Source organism: Podarcis liolepis (genome assembly GCF_965112155.1).
Source record: "Podarcis liolepis genome assembly, chromosome: 2".
In the NCBI taxonomy this organism is placed as follows: domain Eukaryota; kingdom Metazoa; phylum Chordata; class Lepidosauria; order Squamata; family Lacertidae; genus Podarcis; species Podarcis liolepis.
The window spans coordinates 39,013,647-39,033,978 of NC_139555.1; the positions used below are offsets into that span (position 1 = coordinate 39,013,647).

A 20,332-nucleotide genomic window follows, 5' to 3' on the forward strand; every position below is an offset into this window, starting at 1 on the left:
GGAATGAAGATTTCTTTTACAGAAATAGGAGTGATATGAAACACTTTCTCAGAAGAGAGTAATTTGATTTCTGTTTGTTGTGTAAGTGAATTATATCAGCAGCAGCAGTGAAGTCACATTACCGAGTGATGATCTGTATAGATCATGTGTAATTCATCGTGTAGAGGCAGTGGATTAAGAAGCACTATACTCTCTCAATGAAAATGTTAAGAGCACAAGGCCATACAATGAAATACATTTATTTTGGGTATTAGATAAACCTAATAATTACTTCACAAAACAAAGCACGTGTGGGATTTATGAGATTAACTTCAAAGTCTTGAGACAGATGAGTTTTCTAGGATAGCTTGCTCTCTTTTGCCTCTTCCTCTGCACTGCCACATCATGTAAAAAGTTTCACATGAAGCAAGATAAAGTGATGGAAGAGTTAATTTATTTTTGATTTTGAATCTTAACAAGACAGAAAAGAGAATTTTACCTTTCCGTTCCTTTGTATTCTTCGTAAAGATAGTGATTTGAGATTTTCAGCCAATACATTTTCCTTTTTCCTTTTTCAGGGGTTTAGGTGGAGAACTAATGAGGCCAGCTGGTACGTCACATGACACACACACATATTTTTAATCCAAATGTTTATTATATAGCATTCTGTGGTATTATGCATTTCTCAGGTTTTTTGACTATAAGTAAATGTACTTTGGAAATGAATCTTGCATCTTGAACCTCCCTCATTTTTTCAGCTGCTACCCTGGTTCACCAGGCACACTGCCAATCCTTCCTTCAATTTGTACCTAAGGTCAAACTTCTCCCTTAAACCATACCTTGTCCGCTCACTCTACCCCAAAAATACCTCCCCCATTTTTTTTTTTTAAATGCAGTGCAGATAAAACACAAACAGGTTCCATATTGGTAGTGCTCCTTGGTGGCATTTTAACAGCCACCATAAAACTTGTTTTCTTGCTTGTTGGTATCAAGGAACGCAGATGTATCCCACCAAAAAGAATGATTTTTCAGAGGGGTTCTCATGTAGCCTGCACATAGGGGCTCCATTTGAAAAAGCTCTATACAAGCAGAATGTTCCACACTAACTTTAAGTCAAGGAGTACTTGGATGCAGTGGCGTAGCGTGGGTTGTCAGCACCCGGGGCAAGGCAAGTAATTTGCGCCCCCTAACCCGTGGATTTGCGCCCCCTAACCCGTGGATTTGCACCTCCTAACCCCCAGATGTTGCGCCCGGTGCGGCCGGGCCCCCCCCCTGCACCCCTCACGCTACGCCACTGGACTGAGCTGCCATGAGCTTGGCTGTCCTGGAGTCATATAGAGAACTCGAGAGTCAGAAGGGGTACCCAGCGGCCATCTAGTCCACCCCCCCTGCAATGCAAGGATCATAGCTGAAGAATCCCTGACAGATGGCCACCTGAGCTCTGTTTAGAGACATCCATCAAAGGGGAGTCCACCGCACACAGGACAGCCTTAACTCAGAGCCGGAGGGGGGAACCTAGGAGTCCTGGCCGCCTGCCGCCTCTTTGATCCTCCCGCCCATTCATTTACTGAAGAACGCAGAAGTCCTGGCGCCCTGCCTTTTGCGGCCGCACGCAGCTCCAGGAAGTCACGGAAAACCCCTCCCCGGAATCCCTAGTTCCCACGATCCCTTGCACCAAATCTGGAGTCCCTAGTTCCCACGATCTAAAGTTCCCTGCACCAAATTTTCTGTATTTATTTAATGCATTTATATCCTGCCTTCTTCCCGAGTCGGGATTCAAGGCACCTGCAAATATTTTGATGGATCAACCGATTGCATTTAAATCTCGCCTTTTTCTCCAGTTTGCACAAAGGGGCGCGCATGGTTCTTTAACACCCCCCTTCCTCATTTAACCCCCACGACAACCCCGCGAGGCAGGTGAAGCGGAGAGCCAGTGACAGGGAGCTTCACGGCCGAGTGGGGATTCGAGCTCAGGTCTCTCCCGCGTCCCGGTCCGGTGCGTACGCGCCGTACATCCGAAGCGCATTTCCTTCTCCTCAAGAGAATCTCGGGCGCTGTAGCTGATTAAGGGTGCTGGGAACTGTAGCTCTGCGAAGGCTTCAACTTCAGTCGCCAGGGTTCTTAAACCGCAACGGGATCTCAGATTTGCCCACGCACTATGCGTTCAAAGCCACTTAAGAGTCCTGGGAACAGTGAGTGGAGCGCAGCCGCAGCGGCGGCGGGGGGCGCACCCGCGCTAGGTTGGCGGTGGCGGCGGGGAGCCCGGCGGAGGAAGGAACTTGTCCCTTCCCTCTGGACTCGCGCCCCCCCAGATGTTGCGCCCGGTGCGGCCGGCACCCCTGGCACCCCCCACGCTACGCCACTGCTTGGATGCACTACATGCAGAAACCTAGGGAGCCTTAATTTGGGACTTGCCTGCGCCATTTCTGTATGCTTCAGTTGTTAAGGTTGGGAGTAACTTTAGCTACACTAAAGTGTAGTGCTAGAATATATCTTGTGCTAGAATACCTGTTAAAATACTTTTTGTGCTGATCAGTATGCATATTCACAGTGCAACACATCTACTGTGTAGCAATACCAGTATGCCTGTTATTACATTTGCTTGAGCTCTGACCCTGTGTCTGTATAATATATGTGTACAAGAGCCACTGAACTCAGAGGACCATATTTGACACAGGATTGTTCTCTGCTGTTTTCAGAAATTGTATTCTCTTCGTTTTCTTCCAGTCTGTGCTTTAATTGAAAAGTTATCACTTTCAAAAATGCCTTTTAGAGGAGATCCCATAATAGGTAGGTGATGTTTTTGATGTCTTAAATTTATTCTGTCTTTTTGTCTATTGAAGATTATAATTGCATTCAAATGCACAGTCCTTTTGATTTCACTTGCCAAAAATATGGCTCACAGAGATAAGCTTATTCTCTATCGTCACAAGATGTTCTTTAGGTCTGTGAATGTCCTAACATGCCTTTCATGACCCAGTATTTTTGCTTGTTGCCTCCTGCTGTCATTGGCATCATGATGCTATGACTGTGTTTGTCATATTCAGTTTAATTCAGAAAAGAATTGGCCAAATTGAGCCCCACTTTGGGCAAAGTATTCCTGAATTGCACAGGGTCCCTTCCAACTCTACAGTTCTGTGATTCTGTGAAATGATGCAGCACATGGAGGAAATTGTATAGGGTAATGTCATCTGCAGGAGACCTGGGACAGCAGTTCTACCCCACTCAACAGAATGTTCCATCTATAACAGAATGCTTCTCTCAGACTTCGTTTTAGTGGGAAAGGGAACCCTGGGTGCCAGGAAAAGGCCTTTGTGGACCCCTGTGATAGATGATGCACTAATCTCAAAAGCAAATTGAAAACAAAGTTGAAAACATTTAATTTGGGAACAAAAATCCATAAAGATGCACACTTAAATTTGCAGAGATCAGCTGGAGTTTTTATGAACACACTCTGGAACCTTTGAATATATTAAAAGTTGTTGTTTTTTTAAAAGGTGATGAATACCGGTATGTTTAATTTTAGGTAACTAGTGTATTATCAAACATGCTTTCTTTCCCTCTAGCTGAATGGCAGTCGCTGATAAATGACAGTTTCAAAAGTCTCCACCTTGTTTCAAGCAATGCAAAGCAACAAATAAAGGTACAGTTTGCTTTTATCTGTATTGTTGTTGCTTGTTTTGATAAAAAAGAAAACATTAATATTTTCGTATTATGAAAGTTGCTCTCAAGGTATTCTTAAATTACCCAGGTTCTGTATATAACGGAACACAAGAGCACTTTGGGCCTGTATTTCCATGTGGTGTAAATTAATTGTGTCTGTGAAAGGACAGAACCTCAGTTTCATCCTGAAGTAATCAATTTTATATTTATAATGAGGAAATAGATACCACTTAAATGAAATTTAGGACAGCAACTCAACTCAAGTTGCACTGCTCTTTGAACTCTGTATGGAACTGAATAGGCTTGTTATAGAGACTCCATAACAAACCATAGGAAAAGATTAAACCAAGCACATTCTTAAATTGAGATACTCTTTAGTCGAATTCATCTGGGTGGTGGTTGTTGTAAATTTACTGCCTGATCATAAGTGACGTGTGCAGAAAGATAAAATCTTTTGCGTGATACTGTATAGTTTTTTCTCGTTTAAATAAATAAAATGATGGTCCACTCTTTCCCACCTATCTGTGGGAGTGAGGAGAGGCTCCATAGCTCATGGCAAAAGCTACAGTCATTTAGGAAGCTGGCTGTAATACAGCCACACCCAAACCTAATGAGCCCTGCCCAGAATGCCATCTCTCCCCATAGGCTATTCTGGAGAGGGATCATTGTGCGAGTATACAATGAAGCTTAAAGCCTAAATAACCTCTGCTGGTTTGACTAGTGTTTGCTTTTAAAGGTATGGAAGGCAATATACACATCATGCATCTATTCTTGTGCTAAATTGAGTTAAATTAGAACAAATTGTTGAGTAAGCATCAAGTAAATTCTGTTGCAAGTTCAACTCTTTAATTTAAGTCTACTAAAATTAGGTTCAGGGTTGTTAATTTAGCCTCCATAAAATTATACTGATGAGCTTTAAAACAGTTTTATAAGTCATGAGCTATTAGTTACTGTGCCTTCAGACAGACTTGAATGGAGAACATGATCCAAGATACTTTGGAGTGTTATTTTATCTCCTAAACAGTAACAAGTCACGAACTGAAAATCTCCTTGCTTGGAATGCAAAGCTTATCTTCAGCTGTTTTATGAATGGGCCCATAGCAAACTACAGTAAAATTATTCATAGGGAGAGGGATTATTCATTGGGTTTTCCTACAATAGTTGAAAGGAAAGATCTTTTGATGGTTACAGAGTTTTGCCTTTGTCTTAGGAATCGGCAGTCGCTGCATTAGCTGCTCTGTGTAATGAATACTACTACATTGAAGAGGAGGGAGCAAATCCAGCTGAGCAAGGTACTGATTCATGATGTTTGTCTCTTGCCTTTATTAAGGGATAGCCTGTGATGATCTTGTTAGCTAGAAAACTTCCTACAGGAGCAGAACTAGTCCTTAAATAAACATCTCAGTGGTTAGCAACTTCTCGGGACCAGCCCAGTTATGCGGGCTTCTAAGGCGCACTTAATTGGAGGTGACAGCAGCATTACTTGTCCCTTTTGGAGAAATGAAAGAATTCTGATTTGCACACCTGTGAGACAATGTTGTTTGTAGTATGCCTAGTAAAGTGCCACTTGAATTAAAGCAGTGAAAGTGTGCACTTCTGAATCAGCTCTTCACTACCATTTTACTTCTCTACAGTGGAGTTAGAGTTAATAAAGTTTTGTAACATGGGAAGAAAATTTGCAGATCAGAGCTTTTATGGTGGTATTTGGGGTGTTCCATAAGTGCTATAATACTGCTAATGCAATGGGACTCCTCCTTTCTCCCCCCTGCACACATCCAGAAACCTCCTCATATCTGCTCTGGAAGCTTGAGGAAACACCTTGGGACAGATTTGGGGCAGGGGTGAGCTGAGGAGAAGGGAGAAGGCCTTATTGTGCAAGCAGAAATCCTTGTGCTGGCAGAATTCATTAATTAGCATTCCATTGAATACAGCCTTTTATGCATAAAGTAGAAAAAGGCATAATGCATAAAACAGCTGGTGCCGGCAGGCATGATCCAGCAAATGGCACCCAGGCACAGCCATCTACCACTTTCTCTCTTTCTCTCTCTCTCTCCCTCCCCCCCCCCTCTCTCTTAACCTACCCTGCAGAGAGCCTGAAAGGGAGAGGAATGCAATTGGAGGGAAATAGGATTAATTAGAGTAAGATTGCTGGGGGGTAGCAACACCCCAACAGCTATCCTCTAATTTGGAAGAATTTACAGGGCCTCCACCCTAATAAGTAACATAGCAAAACAATCTTTAGTACACAGTTGGGCATGATAATTTACCTGCAAAGCTTGATGCTCTGGGTTTTGGTCATAGCTTGAAGATCTAGCTTACATCTTCAAAGTACAAGCTTCACAATGGAAATGAAGATGCCCAGGTTTCTTTTTTATATGTAGTGATATTTTTATACATAATTTCTTTTTTATCATATTTCTTTTTTATATGTAGTGATATTTTTATACATAATTTCATTCTCCCCGTTTCCAACAGTTTCTTCCCTCTGTAATTTGTTGTATTTTTCTTCAACACTTGCTTTAGCTTGTAGCCATTATTTCTGTTAAATTAACAGTTTAGAGATCATGTATTTCATTGTGTTATCGCATTTACATTTTCTTACTAGTGCCATCTTATAGTCCCATAGGCACTGTTGGGTACTTATGAAGAAACAGCCTATGCGGAGTTTTCTGCAACCTTTTAATTTGGTTCCTTGTGCTGCTAACAAAGTGTCTTTGAAATTAAAATGAGTGCTGATGAAATTTCATTATCTTGGGTGTTCTCACAAGACACATAGACAAGAGTAGGATGCCTGTGTTGCTTCAGGCCTCAGTGTTTTATATTTGCACAAATAGTTTTATATTTGCACAAATATCTAAAATACCTGTGCTGTTTCTCAGATGTTCGCAGACAGAGCCTCTTTGAGGTGCGTGTTTGTGTATTTTCCCATTCTATACTTCTCTGAGCATCTTAAAGTTTATACAGTGGTACCTCGGGTTACATATGCTTCAGATTACATACACTTCAGGTTACAGGCTCCGCTAACCCAGAAATAGTGCCTCAGGTTAAGAACTTTGCTTCAGGATGAGAACAGAAATCGTGCTCCGGCGGCGCGGCGGCAGCAGGAGGCCCCCATTAGCTAAAGTGGTGCTTCAGGTTAAGAACAGTTTCAGGTTAAGAACGGACCTGAATTAAGTACTTAACCTGAGGTACCACTGTAGATCATACTGATGAATTGATTTAAGCAGAAGTAATAAGCCTCTGCATGTGCTAAGAAAATCCATCTTAACGTGGTCTTAAGTTGAGCCAGGGTCATTGGGCTTGGTTCTACAATCAGTATCAGGGCTTGACAACCCCAGACAGTGTAAAGCAATAATAAAAAAAAGGAAATGCATTTGAGTTGTTGCAGAACTCCTTTCCTTCGGCATTGATTAATCACAACCAGCCCCTTCATAGCTACACAATTTCCAGATAACAGTGTTAGTTGCAATTCCAGGCAGGAACGAGTGTGGGCATCTCTCACTTTAAAAATCAAGCACTACCTCCAACAGCTGTGCTGCTTCAGATAAATTCCTTCAGAAATGTCACCTTGTTACCAGGTTCCAGCGTATGGAAACCACTTCCTGGAATCCAGTGAAGCATCTTCCTCAAGAGATGCAAGGCTGGAACTTTCAGTAGATTTATGCTCGTTGTTGCCTTAGAACACATCCTTCAATTCAGTTGTGGAAGGATGAAACTTTGAAGAAAATTAGGCCTGCACAGTCATGTTGAGCACACTGTCCTGCTTTCCTAACAGTAAAAAATTTCCATAGTAAATCATTTGAATGACTAGACAATGACTGCAGCAATTTGAAATCACCTTTTCTCTCTCTCTCTGGAAATAATTTATGCAAATATTCTAGGACTTTGGCGCAATCTCCCCATTCCCCACCCCATGCCAATTTCTAATTAATGATACTATGACTTGTATTTATCTAGATGAACTGGTGAATCAATACATTTCAGGCCTTCAGAGCCATGAGGAAATGACTCGGTGTGGCCTTTCATCAGCCTTAGGTGCCCTTCCTAGGTTTCTTTTAAAAGGCAAGCTTCAGGAGGTGAGTTAGAGAGTGGGGATTTAATATTTTAAATATTTTTTTGTAAGTGCTTAAAGGAATATCATGAAGGAACATACAACAATACAGTATTGCAGACCATGTTTGGTGGTTTATAACCAAATCTCTGTCAAGGTTTCTGTGTTAATCTTAGTTTCTTGTGGAAATGATTCTTTGAAGGGATGAGAGATAGAAACCATATTCATAATAGGGCAAAAATAGGCAACCAAGTAATGTGCAATGGGTAACTATTGCCATATTGTGGAGCGGGCAAATACCGTATTTTTTGCTCTATAAGACTCACTTTTTCCCTCCTAAAAAGTAAGGGGAAATGTGTGTGCATCTTATGGAGCGAATGCGGGCTGCGCATCTATCCCAGAAGCCAGAACAGCAAGAGGGATTGCTGCTTTCACTGCGCAGCGATCCCTCTTGCTGTTCTGGCTTCTGAGATTCAGAACTTTTTTTTCTTGTTTTCCTCCTCCAAAAACTAGGTGCGTCTTGTGGTCTGGTGCGTCTTATAGAGCGAAAAATACGGTGGTTTCCTCTTCTAATGTATTGCTCTCCAGCAACACTCTACAGTAGCCCACATAGGGCAACTCTTCCTGGGGGTGTCACTGTTTTCTTCCATGGCAAGGGAAGCAGGAAAGCTAACAATAAAATGCTTAGATTTTTTTATATATAGTTAGACATTCAAACCTCAGAGTTGTGCCAGGGAAAAGAACAAGTGTTATGCACACTTATGAGAAGGAGTTAAGTGGAAAGAGACAAATTTGCTTTATATCTTTACAGTAGTGATGGGGAACCTCCATGAGGGCCAGCAGTCCTTCCCATTTGGCCTATAGGCCATTTTGGTGAAGCCACACCCACCTATGATGTCATATGACATTAGATGTTGTACTGGTGAAGCTGTGGCACCACATTCCAAAGGAAGAATTGGGAGTGACTCTCTATTCTTCCTTTGTAGCTGTGGCTATACATTTGACTATGATGCCAGGTGGGTGGCCCTGCCCAGCTGTCAAAATGGCCTGAGGAGGGCTGGCCAGTTCTCCACCTTTGCCTTATAGAAAGGCTATCCTTCCTTGTCAGATAGAGCATGTTAGTGAAGGAGTATCAGGAGGCTTGCATTGGACAGTCTTTGTATCCCGAACCTGTCACACAAACAGAGGGTGAATTTAGGATGGAGCTAGATGCCTGGCAGCAAACACAAGATTACTGGTTGTGTGTTCATGTCAAGTGTGCAAAGTAAGTGTGTGTGTGTGTGTGTGTGTGTGTGTAGCCACTTTTAACTTCTACTGCTTTTTAGATAATTTCTCGCAAGCAAGCTGAGTACAATACTCATATACTGTTTTTGTATTGTGTTGTTCCAGGTTTTAGACGGCTTAAAGGGAGTCACTACCATTTCCCCTCAGTATGTGAGCTTTGCTGAATCCAGAAAAGATGGCCTAAAAGCTATTTCAAAGTATGTTCAACAGTTTGTTTTGTATATGCCTTTATATTTGCCCTGTAATGTGAGTGCCATTAATGAGGAGAAAGTGTGGGCCTTGTTTTTAAGACTCTGTCCTTCTATATCAGATAATAGGGAACCTTGTCTAGCTCCTGGGGCCTTACCCACATGACCTTGAGTTCTTTGCTGGCACAGGAAGGAACAGAAAAGCAGCAAATTTCAGTCCCTAAGGCACACTCTGGATCAGGTCCTAGTGTGGGGGATAGAAGGGCTTTCGCCCCTTTCCCCACCACTGTTGTCCCAGTCTGGATTGGGCTGCTGCACATGTAATTTGTATTGGTCGCAACCAATCCATTGCAGCATATGTATACACAAGCCCTCCTTAGGTGGTACCAGGAAGGGTGAAGTCATCACGGTAGGGATGGGTGCACTACCTCTGCACCCTCTTCACTGTTCTTGCTGCCCTCTGACTCCTGGGAAATGACCATGTGAAGTAGGGAGCCTCTCCTGTACTTGTGGGGCTCCCCATGCATTTTAGAAACTTGGACCATAAGGTTTTCAAACAGACTCCCTCAGGCTTCCTGCTGCACAAGGTTGCCTTCCCCGAGTTGACGGATGAAGAGACTGTTGCTGAGGCAGGTGGAGCTAACATGTTCATTCCCACTGCCTCCTCACACCTTACTGGAAATGCCTGAAGAAGGTTATTGTGAAAAGCTCACTTAGGCCCTATGTGTCTCTGTGTATGTGTGTTTGATTATGGGTGTGCCTGGCCCTGTGGGTTGCTGGAATGTGGCTCCCTCAAAGCTTTCTGTGTGGCAAGTCGCCATGTGATCTACATGGCCACCACAAACCCAGATACCTATGTCTCTGATAATCAGACCTGCTACTAGGGCCCCTGCTTCTCAGAGGAGTAACCACAGCACAGTTGGATAGTTCTTCATCTCCCAAGGAATGAGTCACTTCTAAGAGATTTCCCTCTTCCTAAGAGTGACATCTTCCTTCCATAATACCCCGGGTCCATGTTACAGCAGATAATCTGCCACCCTTGTGAGTAACAGAAACAGAGACTTTATTTGCGTAGCCGACAGGCCATAGCATCAAAGGACAAACACATATAAATATAACCTCGGAGGGATGGTCAGGACAGGGAGAAAGATAATAATAACCAGATGCAGATAAATTAATAATCTCAGTACTTAAAACTTGGCAGAGGTAATAAAATAATAATAATAAAACATAATGATAATAATAATAATAAGATCCTAGGTGAGGAATCCGGGTGACGACACTGATGTCATTCAGATAGCAGCTCTCAGTCTCATTGCTCTCTTGATAAATTTGGCAACCTTCTCTGTTGTCGAGCTGTTCTGGTCGGCTAGGAGTGAGAACAATTTGGCTTCACAAGAGTGGCCCGGGATGGCAGATAGGAACGGCATGATGGTCTCGTACCTGAAATCTTGATATAGGGAGCAAGACAAGAGAACGTGTGGCACAGTCTCCACGTATCCAGCTCCACAGGGGCAGAGCCGGTTCTCGAATGAAATTTTTTGATATCTACCTTCAAGAACAGCTGAGGGTAACATATTTAGTCTGGCCCGTGTAAAGGCCCACCTGAGTTTTGGAATGGTTAAGGCAGACAAATAAGGTGCCCAAGAATCAAAGTGGGAGGGGGGCAGATAAGCGTACCAAGCACTAAATTTCTTAATATAGGCCAGATTATTCTGCTGCTCAATATCCTTTATGCACTGGTCAATAATGGTTTTTGCCTTGGGGAGACCCATTTTCAGAAGAGGCCACATGTAAGTAGTTTTTGATGCACTACTTTGGACCACCTACTTCTATGAGCATCTCGTGCTACTAGAGGTAGTAGTCCGGATGGGTTTAAATTTAAACAAAGCCAATAGTTGAATGTTCTTAACCAGCTTCGAGTTTCGACGGAGAGGAGGCCAGTCTCCAGCTGTAGGGCCGCATTTGGTGCGCATGGTGGAACGGCTAGAATCTGTCTTAAGAATTTAGACTGGACCGTTTCAAGTGTGCTGCAATGATTTCCCGTCCAGATTTGGGCCCCGTAGAGTAATTGCGGCCTTGGGAGTAAGATGCTGCTTTCATTTTCCCCGAAGACCTCACCCACAAACCACCTTCCCTCTCTTGCACTCAGAAGATCAAACTTGTTCCCTGAGAGCCAGGAACTCACCTGTGAGTTGGAAGCTTGTAGAGCACTTCCAGAAGCCCACAATTTTAGGATAACACCCAGAGAAAGTACATTTCATGAACATCGATAATTGATACCTTTCATAATTATGTTTAGCAGTTTTGTTTGCTATTAATGCACAAATAGTGAGTGATTTGTGTGTGTGTATATATATCCTCTTCCTACAGGGTTTGCCTGACAGTAGGGGTGAAAGGGGAAGGATCACCAGCTGAAGTTGTATGCAGAAATAATGTCACGGAGATATACAACATATTGCTGAATGGTCTTAATGATTACACAACGGACAGTCGGGGTGATGTTGGAGTATGGTAAGGCTTTGTTGTTGCTTATTGTCCCATCAAGGCAAAAAGTGGAGATGATTCAGAGAAAGAGCCCAGCAAATATTACAAGGCATTCTGGAATAGGATGCCACTTCAGTTCTATCCCGCCCAAATGTATCTCTTATTGAACTACAAATGTAACCTGTAGAATGAAAATGCTAAAAGTGTGCTAAAGGCTTTTATTATGTTTCCGACTCATGAATACAATTGATGAGCATTCACTTGCGAAAAATATACAGTGGTACCTCCGGTCGCAGACAGGATGCATTCTGGAGCTCTGGTCGGATCCCGAGGTTTCCACAGCCGGAGGGACCACTTCTGTGCACGCATGCGCAGCGGTAGAGCGCTTCTGTGCATCCGCAAAGCAGTAGACCGCTTCTGTGCACGTGTGCGTGGCAAAAACCAAGAAATATACTTCTGGGTTTGCCGCTTACGTATCCCAAAGTTTATGTAAGTGGAGGGATATGTAAGTGGAGGGATGACTGTAATTCATAGAGCAAGAAGGTTACAGACTCTCCCATCCCTTTCACCATTCACTTTCATTTGCCGGTACTTTAGTGTTGTTTTAATACTTCCTAGGGCATATCTATAGCCCAAGTAACAAGATTGACTGCTTAACTTGCATGCTGGTGATTAGACAGCAGAGGGCGCAGTTGTACCAGCTGTTGGGCTCTCTCATACGTGTTGCTACCTTTTGCAAGCAATTGCACATATTATTTTAAAAGCAAATGAGCTGTTGCTATCTCTACTATCTACATTCCCTAGAGTGCTAATTTGACATAAACACAATGGCATAAATCCAGCTCTGCCTTGGGTGCACTGAAGCCCATGGATTTAAATGTCATTAATAAACAACCTCCTTTCTGCCAGAAAAATTTCAAAATTCAAGCTTTTTTGATAGTTTCGTGTGAGAATTCCAGTTGGTTGGTGTGCAGTGTTCACTCTCCCACTGTTACATCGTGTCGAGTCATGATTACAAATAAATAAGATAAATCGTTACACTTTGTACCCTTTAACAAGTGCTTTCATTCCATTCCAACCACATAACAAGCATAATAAACTCAAGTCTTCATTTTTGAGCCCCAAATCTAAGAATAAATACAGTAGTGTAACGTCATGTCAAGTGCCCAGTGCCTAGAAAACATAAGCTATGTAGCTATCTAAAATTCTTCTTGATTATTTTTTAGCGTCAAGAAAATGTAGTTATTTAAAATATTCAGCACAAGGTTTCAGTGTGGGATACAAGCAAATACTAATCAAAACATAAGGACATAACATTACAGTCACCATCAGTCTTGAAACTACAGTGCAGCACCTATAAAATTCCCAGCCAAACATTGAAGTTAATGTGGTGAGGCTGAACAAGCTGAAGCTTAATCCAGGCAAGACCAAGGTGTATGAGTAAGAGAACTGCTGTCTCTGGATATACGGTTCTAGGTGTTTTTGCACTCCCCTTGAAGAACCACACCAGCAGTTTGGGAATGATCCAGAACTTGTCACCAACTGAGGAAGCTCAGGTGGCAGCTGTGGCTAGGATAAATTCAGCTGGTACACCACATGTGACCCTATCTAGAAGGGTCACATGTGGCTTACCAGCTTGATAGTTATCTTGCCTCAGTTATCTATGCATTTGCTGCAGCCAAACCATACTGCTGCAATGCTTTCTGTGTGCTGTTGCCTGTGAAGGCTGGAAACTGCAACCGGAAACTTGTGGCTGAGGCCAGGTTATAGGAACATCACCTATACCATACCAGTTGCAGTGGTTGCCCATGTATATCAAGGCCCAATTGAAAGGGCTTGTCGTTACCTTTGACACCCTGAAGAATCTGTGGCCAGGTTAACTGAAGGATTGCCTGCGCTCCTAACAAACTACATATACCTTACAATTGGCATTGGAGGACTTGCTACATTGCCCACTTGATAAGATTATCCAGCCCTTGTAACAGAGGCTTCTCACCAGTGGCCCCACAATTGTGGAACTCAGTTCCTTCTGAGACTCAGCAGGCCTCATCCCTGTCGATGTTTAAGAGGGCCTTGAAGTCTTGCTATTTTCTTGATGGCTTCTGGTTAATGCATACTGCAGTTTTATGCTGGCTTTTGGATTTTGACTGCTTTATTGCTGACTGCTTTTGTTGTGCTCTTAAGAGTAGACATGAAATGGTATTATTATTATTAGATTGCAATGCTGTTTTGATTTTAGATATTGTTAGAAGCTGCTTTGTGGAGATATTTTCACAAAGATCAGTGTGGACATTTCTTCAGTAAATAAAGCTTGTTGGTTGAGGCGAGGACTAGAAGATGGGAAAGCTCTCGGTGGTCTTGCCCCTCTTCTTGCAACAAAGATGAGTGGTTTGGCCTAAGAACTGGCTGGAAGGGCACTCTTGTGAATCTTGCCTACTTGGTACTGCTCTTTTTTATTTTCTTAAAAGTATGTATTTTATGTATAAAACAGGTTTAGGAAAGAATTGCTCTTGTATATGAAGAAAGCTTTGGTTGGATCTTTTTTTAAAAAAAAGATTCGTGGGAAAGCTAACCAACTGTATTTTCCATATGCAAACTTAACATTCCTTTTGACAGTTTGGACATGTCCCAGCGCATAAACTGTCTTCAGGTGTTGGATATGAGTACCTTAATAGTAAGATGTCATACAAAAAGAGGAAGAAGTATTCTTTGATGAAAGGTTGCCAAACGCTATGATGCAGTTTATATTCCCCACCCACCCCTAATTCTTACTTACTCGTCTACCCATTTTCAGACTTCATATGCATTTGCCTTCTTTTCACCTTGGAAAAGTACAAAAATACAAAAGGCAGGCCACTGTGATAAGATAGTGATAAGAAGAACAGTTTTCTGTTAATAAAGTAGGTTAATAGCTCTTTAAATAATCATTGGAAGCACAGGGGTAATGCATCTGTAGACCAGGTTTTAGCTTAATTACAGTGGTGCCCCGCAAGACGAATGCCTCGCAAGACGGAAAACTCGCTAGACGAAAGAGTTTTCCGTTTTGGAGGTGCTTCGCAAAACGAATCTCTTATGGGCTTGCTTCGCAAGACGAAAATGTCTTGCGAGTTCCTGCGGTTTTTTTCCCCTCCCCCCCTTTTTCTAAGCCGCTAAGCCGCTTATCAGCTGATCCGATCAGCAGATAAGCCGCTAATAGCGCTAATTCGCTAATCCGTCAGTGGGCTTGCTTCGCAAGACGAAAAAAACGCTAGACGAAGAGAATCACAGAACGGATTCTTTTTGTCTTGCAAGGCACCACTGTATGTGAACACATGGAGTATTCATATGCATGAAAAAGACACCAAACTCTCTATTGAGATCAGGAAGGAAATGTTCTGGGCCATCCCACTGTGTCCTAGAGGAAAATAAGTTGCTGCTGCTTGTGCAGGTTGGGACACCCATTTTCTGCTGATACCCCCCCCCACACACACACTGCAGCCCTCTGTATCACACCCTACTCTGTTAACACCCAGCTGGGATGCAGCCCCAATTCTGCTCACCCTCCTCAACAGTTGCTGTCTACTAATGAAGTAAAGTAAGAATCACATCATTTGCTTTCCTGCAATTAGCTGGACGTATAACTTGGCTCTTAGAATGGTCCTTTGTTTTGTACTCTTCTTTTGTTATACATCCAGGGCTGTATGTATTCTATATCACAGAGACTGACCTGGAAGAAAGCACACTGATATATGAGACTGTGGCCTGAAAGTATATTATTCTGATCATAGAAGCAATGTAGATTTACATGAAGCATGTCCGTAAGAAGTTATAAATTTACAATGGCAACTTGCTTATTTTTACAGGGTGAGAGAAGCTGCTATGACCAGTTTAATGGAAATGACCCTTTTGTTAGCACGGACTGAGCCAGAGCTAATCGATGCAAATGTGTATGTATTTTGCAAATATAATCTGTGAATGCCTGCTGTATGGTTAGGTGATGAGCTGTTTCTGTAAAAGGCTCTTTCAGTAATCCCTCCTACCTATGGGATTCAGTTACTTCCATCAATACTGCTAATGAAAGAACTGGAGCACAGCCTATCTTGCATCTGTTGTGAGTACAGGGAATGCAGATTGTAGCTTCTGATTATCCCTTCTTTGTTAAACTGCTTTACATTAATAGCTATTCCCACTTAAGATAGATATTGTGCCTTTCCTGCACCAAGAAACACTGTATCTATTTTTATATAATTATACATTTTAAAAGTTATAGCTTTATATGGGTTATAATAAAAGGATTAAAACCTTAAAAATACTGTGCTAGATATAGTTATAAAGAATAGTGAGCACAGGGAAAGCAGTCAAAGCAGCTGTTTTGCCAATCTTGTAAAAAAGGCAAGCTGAGTAGATGTGCTTCATGGGTCTTCAAAGCTAGGAGAGAAATTTGGTCTAACCACCCCTAGTAAATCTCAGGGCAAGTAAAAGTATGGCTTCTTTACACACCTGTTCTCACTTCCTTTGCTGAAGGAATCCTTAGCAGGGCCTGAATGGAAAATGTTAATGGGGACGGGGAGTAGTCATATAGGGAGAGGTTTCTCTGGAATATGTCGCTCCAAATGAATGAGTGTTCTGTGTACTAAACTTTAGCTCCAAGCGGATCATGTGCTGTGTGGCTCAGCAATCAGCTGAAAAAATTGACCGATTTCGAGCCCATGCAGGATCTGTATTCCTCACACTTCTGTACTTTGACGACCCTCCAATTCCACACATACCCCACCGGGAGGATTTAGAGAAAATATTTCCAAGGTAACTTAAGTATCTCATTGGTTTATCATAGAATTGCACAATAAACATTTGCCCATAAACATGAAAGAACTCTGTATTTAGAAATATGTTTAAAGGGAATATTTCATTCTGTCTTGTTAGGAGTAGACTTTTGAGATTCAGAGAGGCTATTTGTGTTTATTAGAGAAGGAAAGGGAAAGGCAACCTAAGTTTTGTTCTGGCCGGATCCATAAATGGGGCTTGGGGAACCTCCCACTGTTGTTGGACTCTCACTCCCATCCTACCTGGCCATTAACCATGTTGGTTAGAATTGAAGCAAATTGGGGTTCAACAACTCTTGGGGGGCCACAGGTTCCCCATCCCTGCCATAAGTTATCAAGTGTGTGGGATTTTCCACCTTTGGTCATTTCGTTAATCCAGTAACCAGACTTCGGACAGGGTGTGAGTTATCAGCAGTTCCAAAAGTAAGTAAAATTTACTTACTGATTTGTTAAAAATAATGCTTCAGAAGCTGATGTAAGCAAAGCATACTTTGTGCATACAATTCAACTTGGCATCTCAAGCATTCCTGCATTTTGCAGAGCAATCCTATGGTGCTGATGCAGAAATTCCATGGTAGAGCTACTTGCTGGCTTCCTGCCTTATAGCTCCCTCGTGGTCAGCAGGAAAGAATTACTGGGGTAGTTGGAGGTTTCTGGTGGGTGTCTGTATGCAGAAAGAATGAGGGGACCAGGACATTCTGGATCCTTGCACCATTCCTGGTATTCACCCAAAATGTTTCACTGCTCTAACCCCACCCCAGCAGGACATCTGCACCTGCAACCTTTCCCTGGGTGTACCTGTGGCACTATAAGTGCCGTCCCACTGGCTGTGATCTCTCTCTGCCAACACAAGCTGCATCTTGTGGCCTCCCTACATGTCTTTGACTGAATTTTGGATTGCACTTTCAATTGAATTTTAAAATGCATTAATGTGTAATACAGTTAATGGTAATAGCACATTATGAAAGCCCCATTTAAAATACAGTTATACTGCTGCATTGACAAAGAGTATTTCTGAGTCTTACTGTCAAAGGATGCCAGCTTTGATTTCTGTGGATAATTTTTCTACTTTAAAAATGGAAATTTCAGAGCTTAGCAGCAGTTTTGGTGAAACAAACCACTGCTCAGGAGGAAATAAGGCTTATGTTACTTGCTTCTGTTGCCCTTTCTTCAAAAGGGACCATCTTTTCTATTGTTGACAGGTCAGAAGCAGTAACCTTAAACTGGAATGCTCCATCACAAGCCTTTCCCAGAATCACACAGCTTCTGAGTTTGCCATCTTATCAATACCATGTTCTGACAGGACTGACTGTGTCCGTTGGTGGATTGACCGAATCAACAGTAAGTGAATTTGAAGAAAATGTTTGATCGGTAGGCGGCGTCTATCTTAAGAGTGACTATGTTAAGAGCCATGTATCAATTCAGGTAGTAGTTCATTTCTGGAAGCAAGTTGCTGATGTTTGTACTGCTAAAGTCTTTTATTGGGGTATGAAAGTGTGGGAGGCACCCAGCCTATTGCTGTTTAGCGTGGCTGAAGCCTGGTTCAGTTCATCTCTGTTTGTTTCCATATAGCAATTTTCATCACTTCACTACATACCTCTTTTCCTTTATTCTAAGGTGCTACAGCACAGCTCTGGTAACCTGAGGCCAAATGAGAGAAGTCCACACTGCAGTTCCTCCCCACACCAACATCACCTTTCTTGAAAACTGAGGTCATGCTGGCATGGAGAGGACTGCCAAAGAAACATCACAAACATAGCCTTTCATTCCCCTATTTTCCAAATTTTCTATATAAATTACAATTAGCACCTTGTTCTTGGGCAGGCTTCCGAAATCCAGAAGAGCACAGTTTGAGCACAACTTGACAATCTTGCCAGTCTCTCTGGATAATGTCAGACGCCATACAGCCTTAGAAACCTATTGGTATTCTAACTTTATTTCACTTGCAAATTACTTCAACTGCATTTTGCTTTTAACAAGCATTTCTACTTGTCACTGTGTTCCTTGTAATTTCCGGCTCTAGTTGCCTCTGAAAATGAAACTAACTTGTAGGATTTTTATTATCACTACTGGCAGTCACAAGTAAATTATGAATGTGGGGCAGCTTACAGCTCAGCCCTATAGGTTCCTATAGAGGGCTGTGACACCATTGCCACCTAATCAGCATCAGGTAGTGACTGACAGCTTAGTGTTTCCTCTTTCCTACTTGCTGTCCTTTCTCTGTACTCCATTTACAAATGGGTGTTGGTGAAATTCAGCTTAGTCACATAGCTTTGTTTGGCCAGTGAGAACACGATCCCATCTGCCCATCAATGTCCTTGCAGGCTGTTGCAGTAATGTGCTTTGGTTCTGCAAGTCTCCCCACCCAGTACTTACTGTATAGCAGCTTACCAATGAGGCTGAGCTACTAGTGTCTGGGAAGCCTTGTTCTTTTTAGCACAGGATTCATGAAATCATTGCACCTTTCTGATCCTGCCCCTGCAATACTATGTCCTTGTCCACATACATTTCATGCACAGTTGCACTGCCTTAAGTTATTGCAGTGGTGTATTATCACTACTCAGAATCATGCGAGTGCAAGAGTCCATGAACCTGATTCTGGTCCTTTTCTTTCTACAGCAGACCATCAGGCTCCCAGCACTGTTAAGTGTGTTGAGCCTTCACATTTGTAGAATGCTTGAATGTTCAGTTCATGATGTCAAACTCTTGCGGGTTTTCATAATGAGGTGGAGATTAAATTTAATTTTGCTTTAAATATGAGGTTTTTCCTACCCCAAGTTTCACAGACAGAGAAATAGCCTTGAGTTACTTCAAGAGATCACACAGAGGTTCTTGCCCCCAATATTTTCATGTTGGGTTTTTAGAATTTGTTACACTTCAGTTTTGAAACGTGTAAACAGTTTGATTGCTTCCAGCTCTTTTGATTATTGTTGGCTCTGCCCGCTTGTTTAAGAGAACAACCTTCTGTTCCGCTTCAAAAACACTGTTGAATCATTAGCTCTTTGTAGACCTCCCTAGAATATTTCAGTTTACTTGGGTTGTAGTCCAGTAATTTCCAGACATGAAAGAAGGGCTAGTGTGCCTCTGAAAATGCATTCATTAAATAATTAAAATGCTCCTGTGAGCCCCAGATACCACCTACAAATTGGACTGCTCGCTGAATGTCTGAAATATTTCTATTAGCCTCCAGTGGAGCCAGGTAATTCTACCCTGTCTTTGCATCGGTTTGATCAGTCAGTCCTTCCCAGTGCAGATTTATGAATCGCACATTTATGGAATTCTGCACAACACGATTAGGTGATTGCCACTAGTTTAGATGGTTTTAAAAGGAGATTAGACAAATTGAGTATAGGTGTATCCATTGCTTTTAGCTATAAAAAGCTATTTTAAACCTCTTGTGTTCAGAGGCAATATGGGGGCAACAGCATAGAACATGTTTGCCTTCCTGCCCTGTTTGTGGACTCCCCAGGAGCAGTTGGCTTGCCACTGTTGGAACTAAGATTGTGGACTATGTAGACTTTTGGTTCCAGCATGATTCTTACGTTCTTGAGATGCAGCAGATTTATCTGCCTTTGGGGAGCTGCACCTGGAAAAGTGATTTGCCCAGAAACACAGCAGGTTTGCTATTGTGAATGAGGGTACTTCTTCTTGCACACTCTTCAATGTAAACCTTTGGAGTGTAAGAATGAAGTGTGCTTCCTATTTTAAGTTGGGAAACAAATGTTCATTACTTAGCAAATGTCTGGGAAACACTGTTCTAGCTCATGTCTCTCCAATAAGTATATGGAACTATGAAACGAACAAAAGATTTTAAATTCTTTTTAGTTTATACAGCACAGTGGCTCTTATTCTTCAGTGAGGAAGCTGCTGTAGTTGAG

The 20,332-nt window shown here is 42.3% G+C and overlaps 1 protein-coding gene across 5 annotated transcripts in view; it reads left to right on the forward strand.

Annotated features, from left to right (window-relative positions):
• Positions 1-20,332, forward strand: part of TBCD (tubulin folding cofactor D) — a 163,121-nt gene that overhangs the window by 126,032 nt on the left and 16,757 nt on the right. For all 5 annotated transcript variants that reach the window (XM_083487441.1, XM_083487442.1, XM_083487440.1 and 2 more), the window contains exons 24-33: positions 558-589; positions 2,707-2,769; positions 3,546-3,622; positions 4,853-4,934; positions 7,600-7,718; positions 9,083-9,174; positions 11,539-11,679; positions 15,495-15,578; positions 16,276-16,434; positions 17,657-17,795. In XM_083487441.1, coding sequence (XP_083343567.1) covers positions 558-589; positions 2,707-2,769; positions 3,546-3,622; positions 4,853-4,934; positions 7,600-7,718; positions 9,083-9,174; positions 11,539-11,679; positions 15,495-15,578; positions 16,276-16,434; positions 17,657-17,795 — 988 coding nt within the window. The remainder of the gene's footprint in view (positions 1-557; positions 590-2,706; positions 2,770-3,545; positions 3,623-4,852; positions 4,935-7,599; positions 7,719-9,082; positions 9,175-11,538; positions 11,680-15,494; positions 15,579-16,275; positions 16,435-17,656; positions 17,796-20,332) is intronic.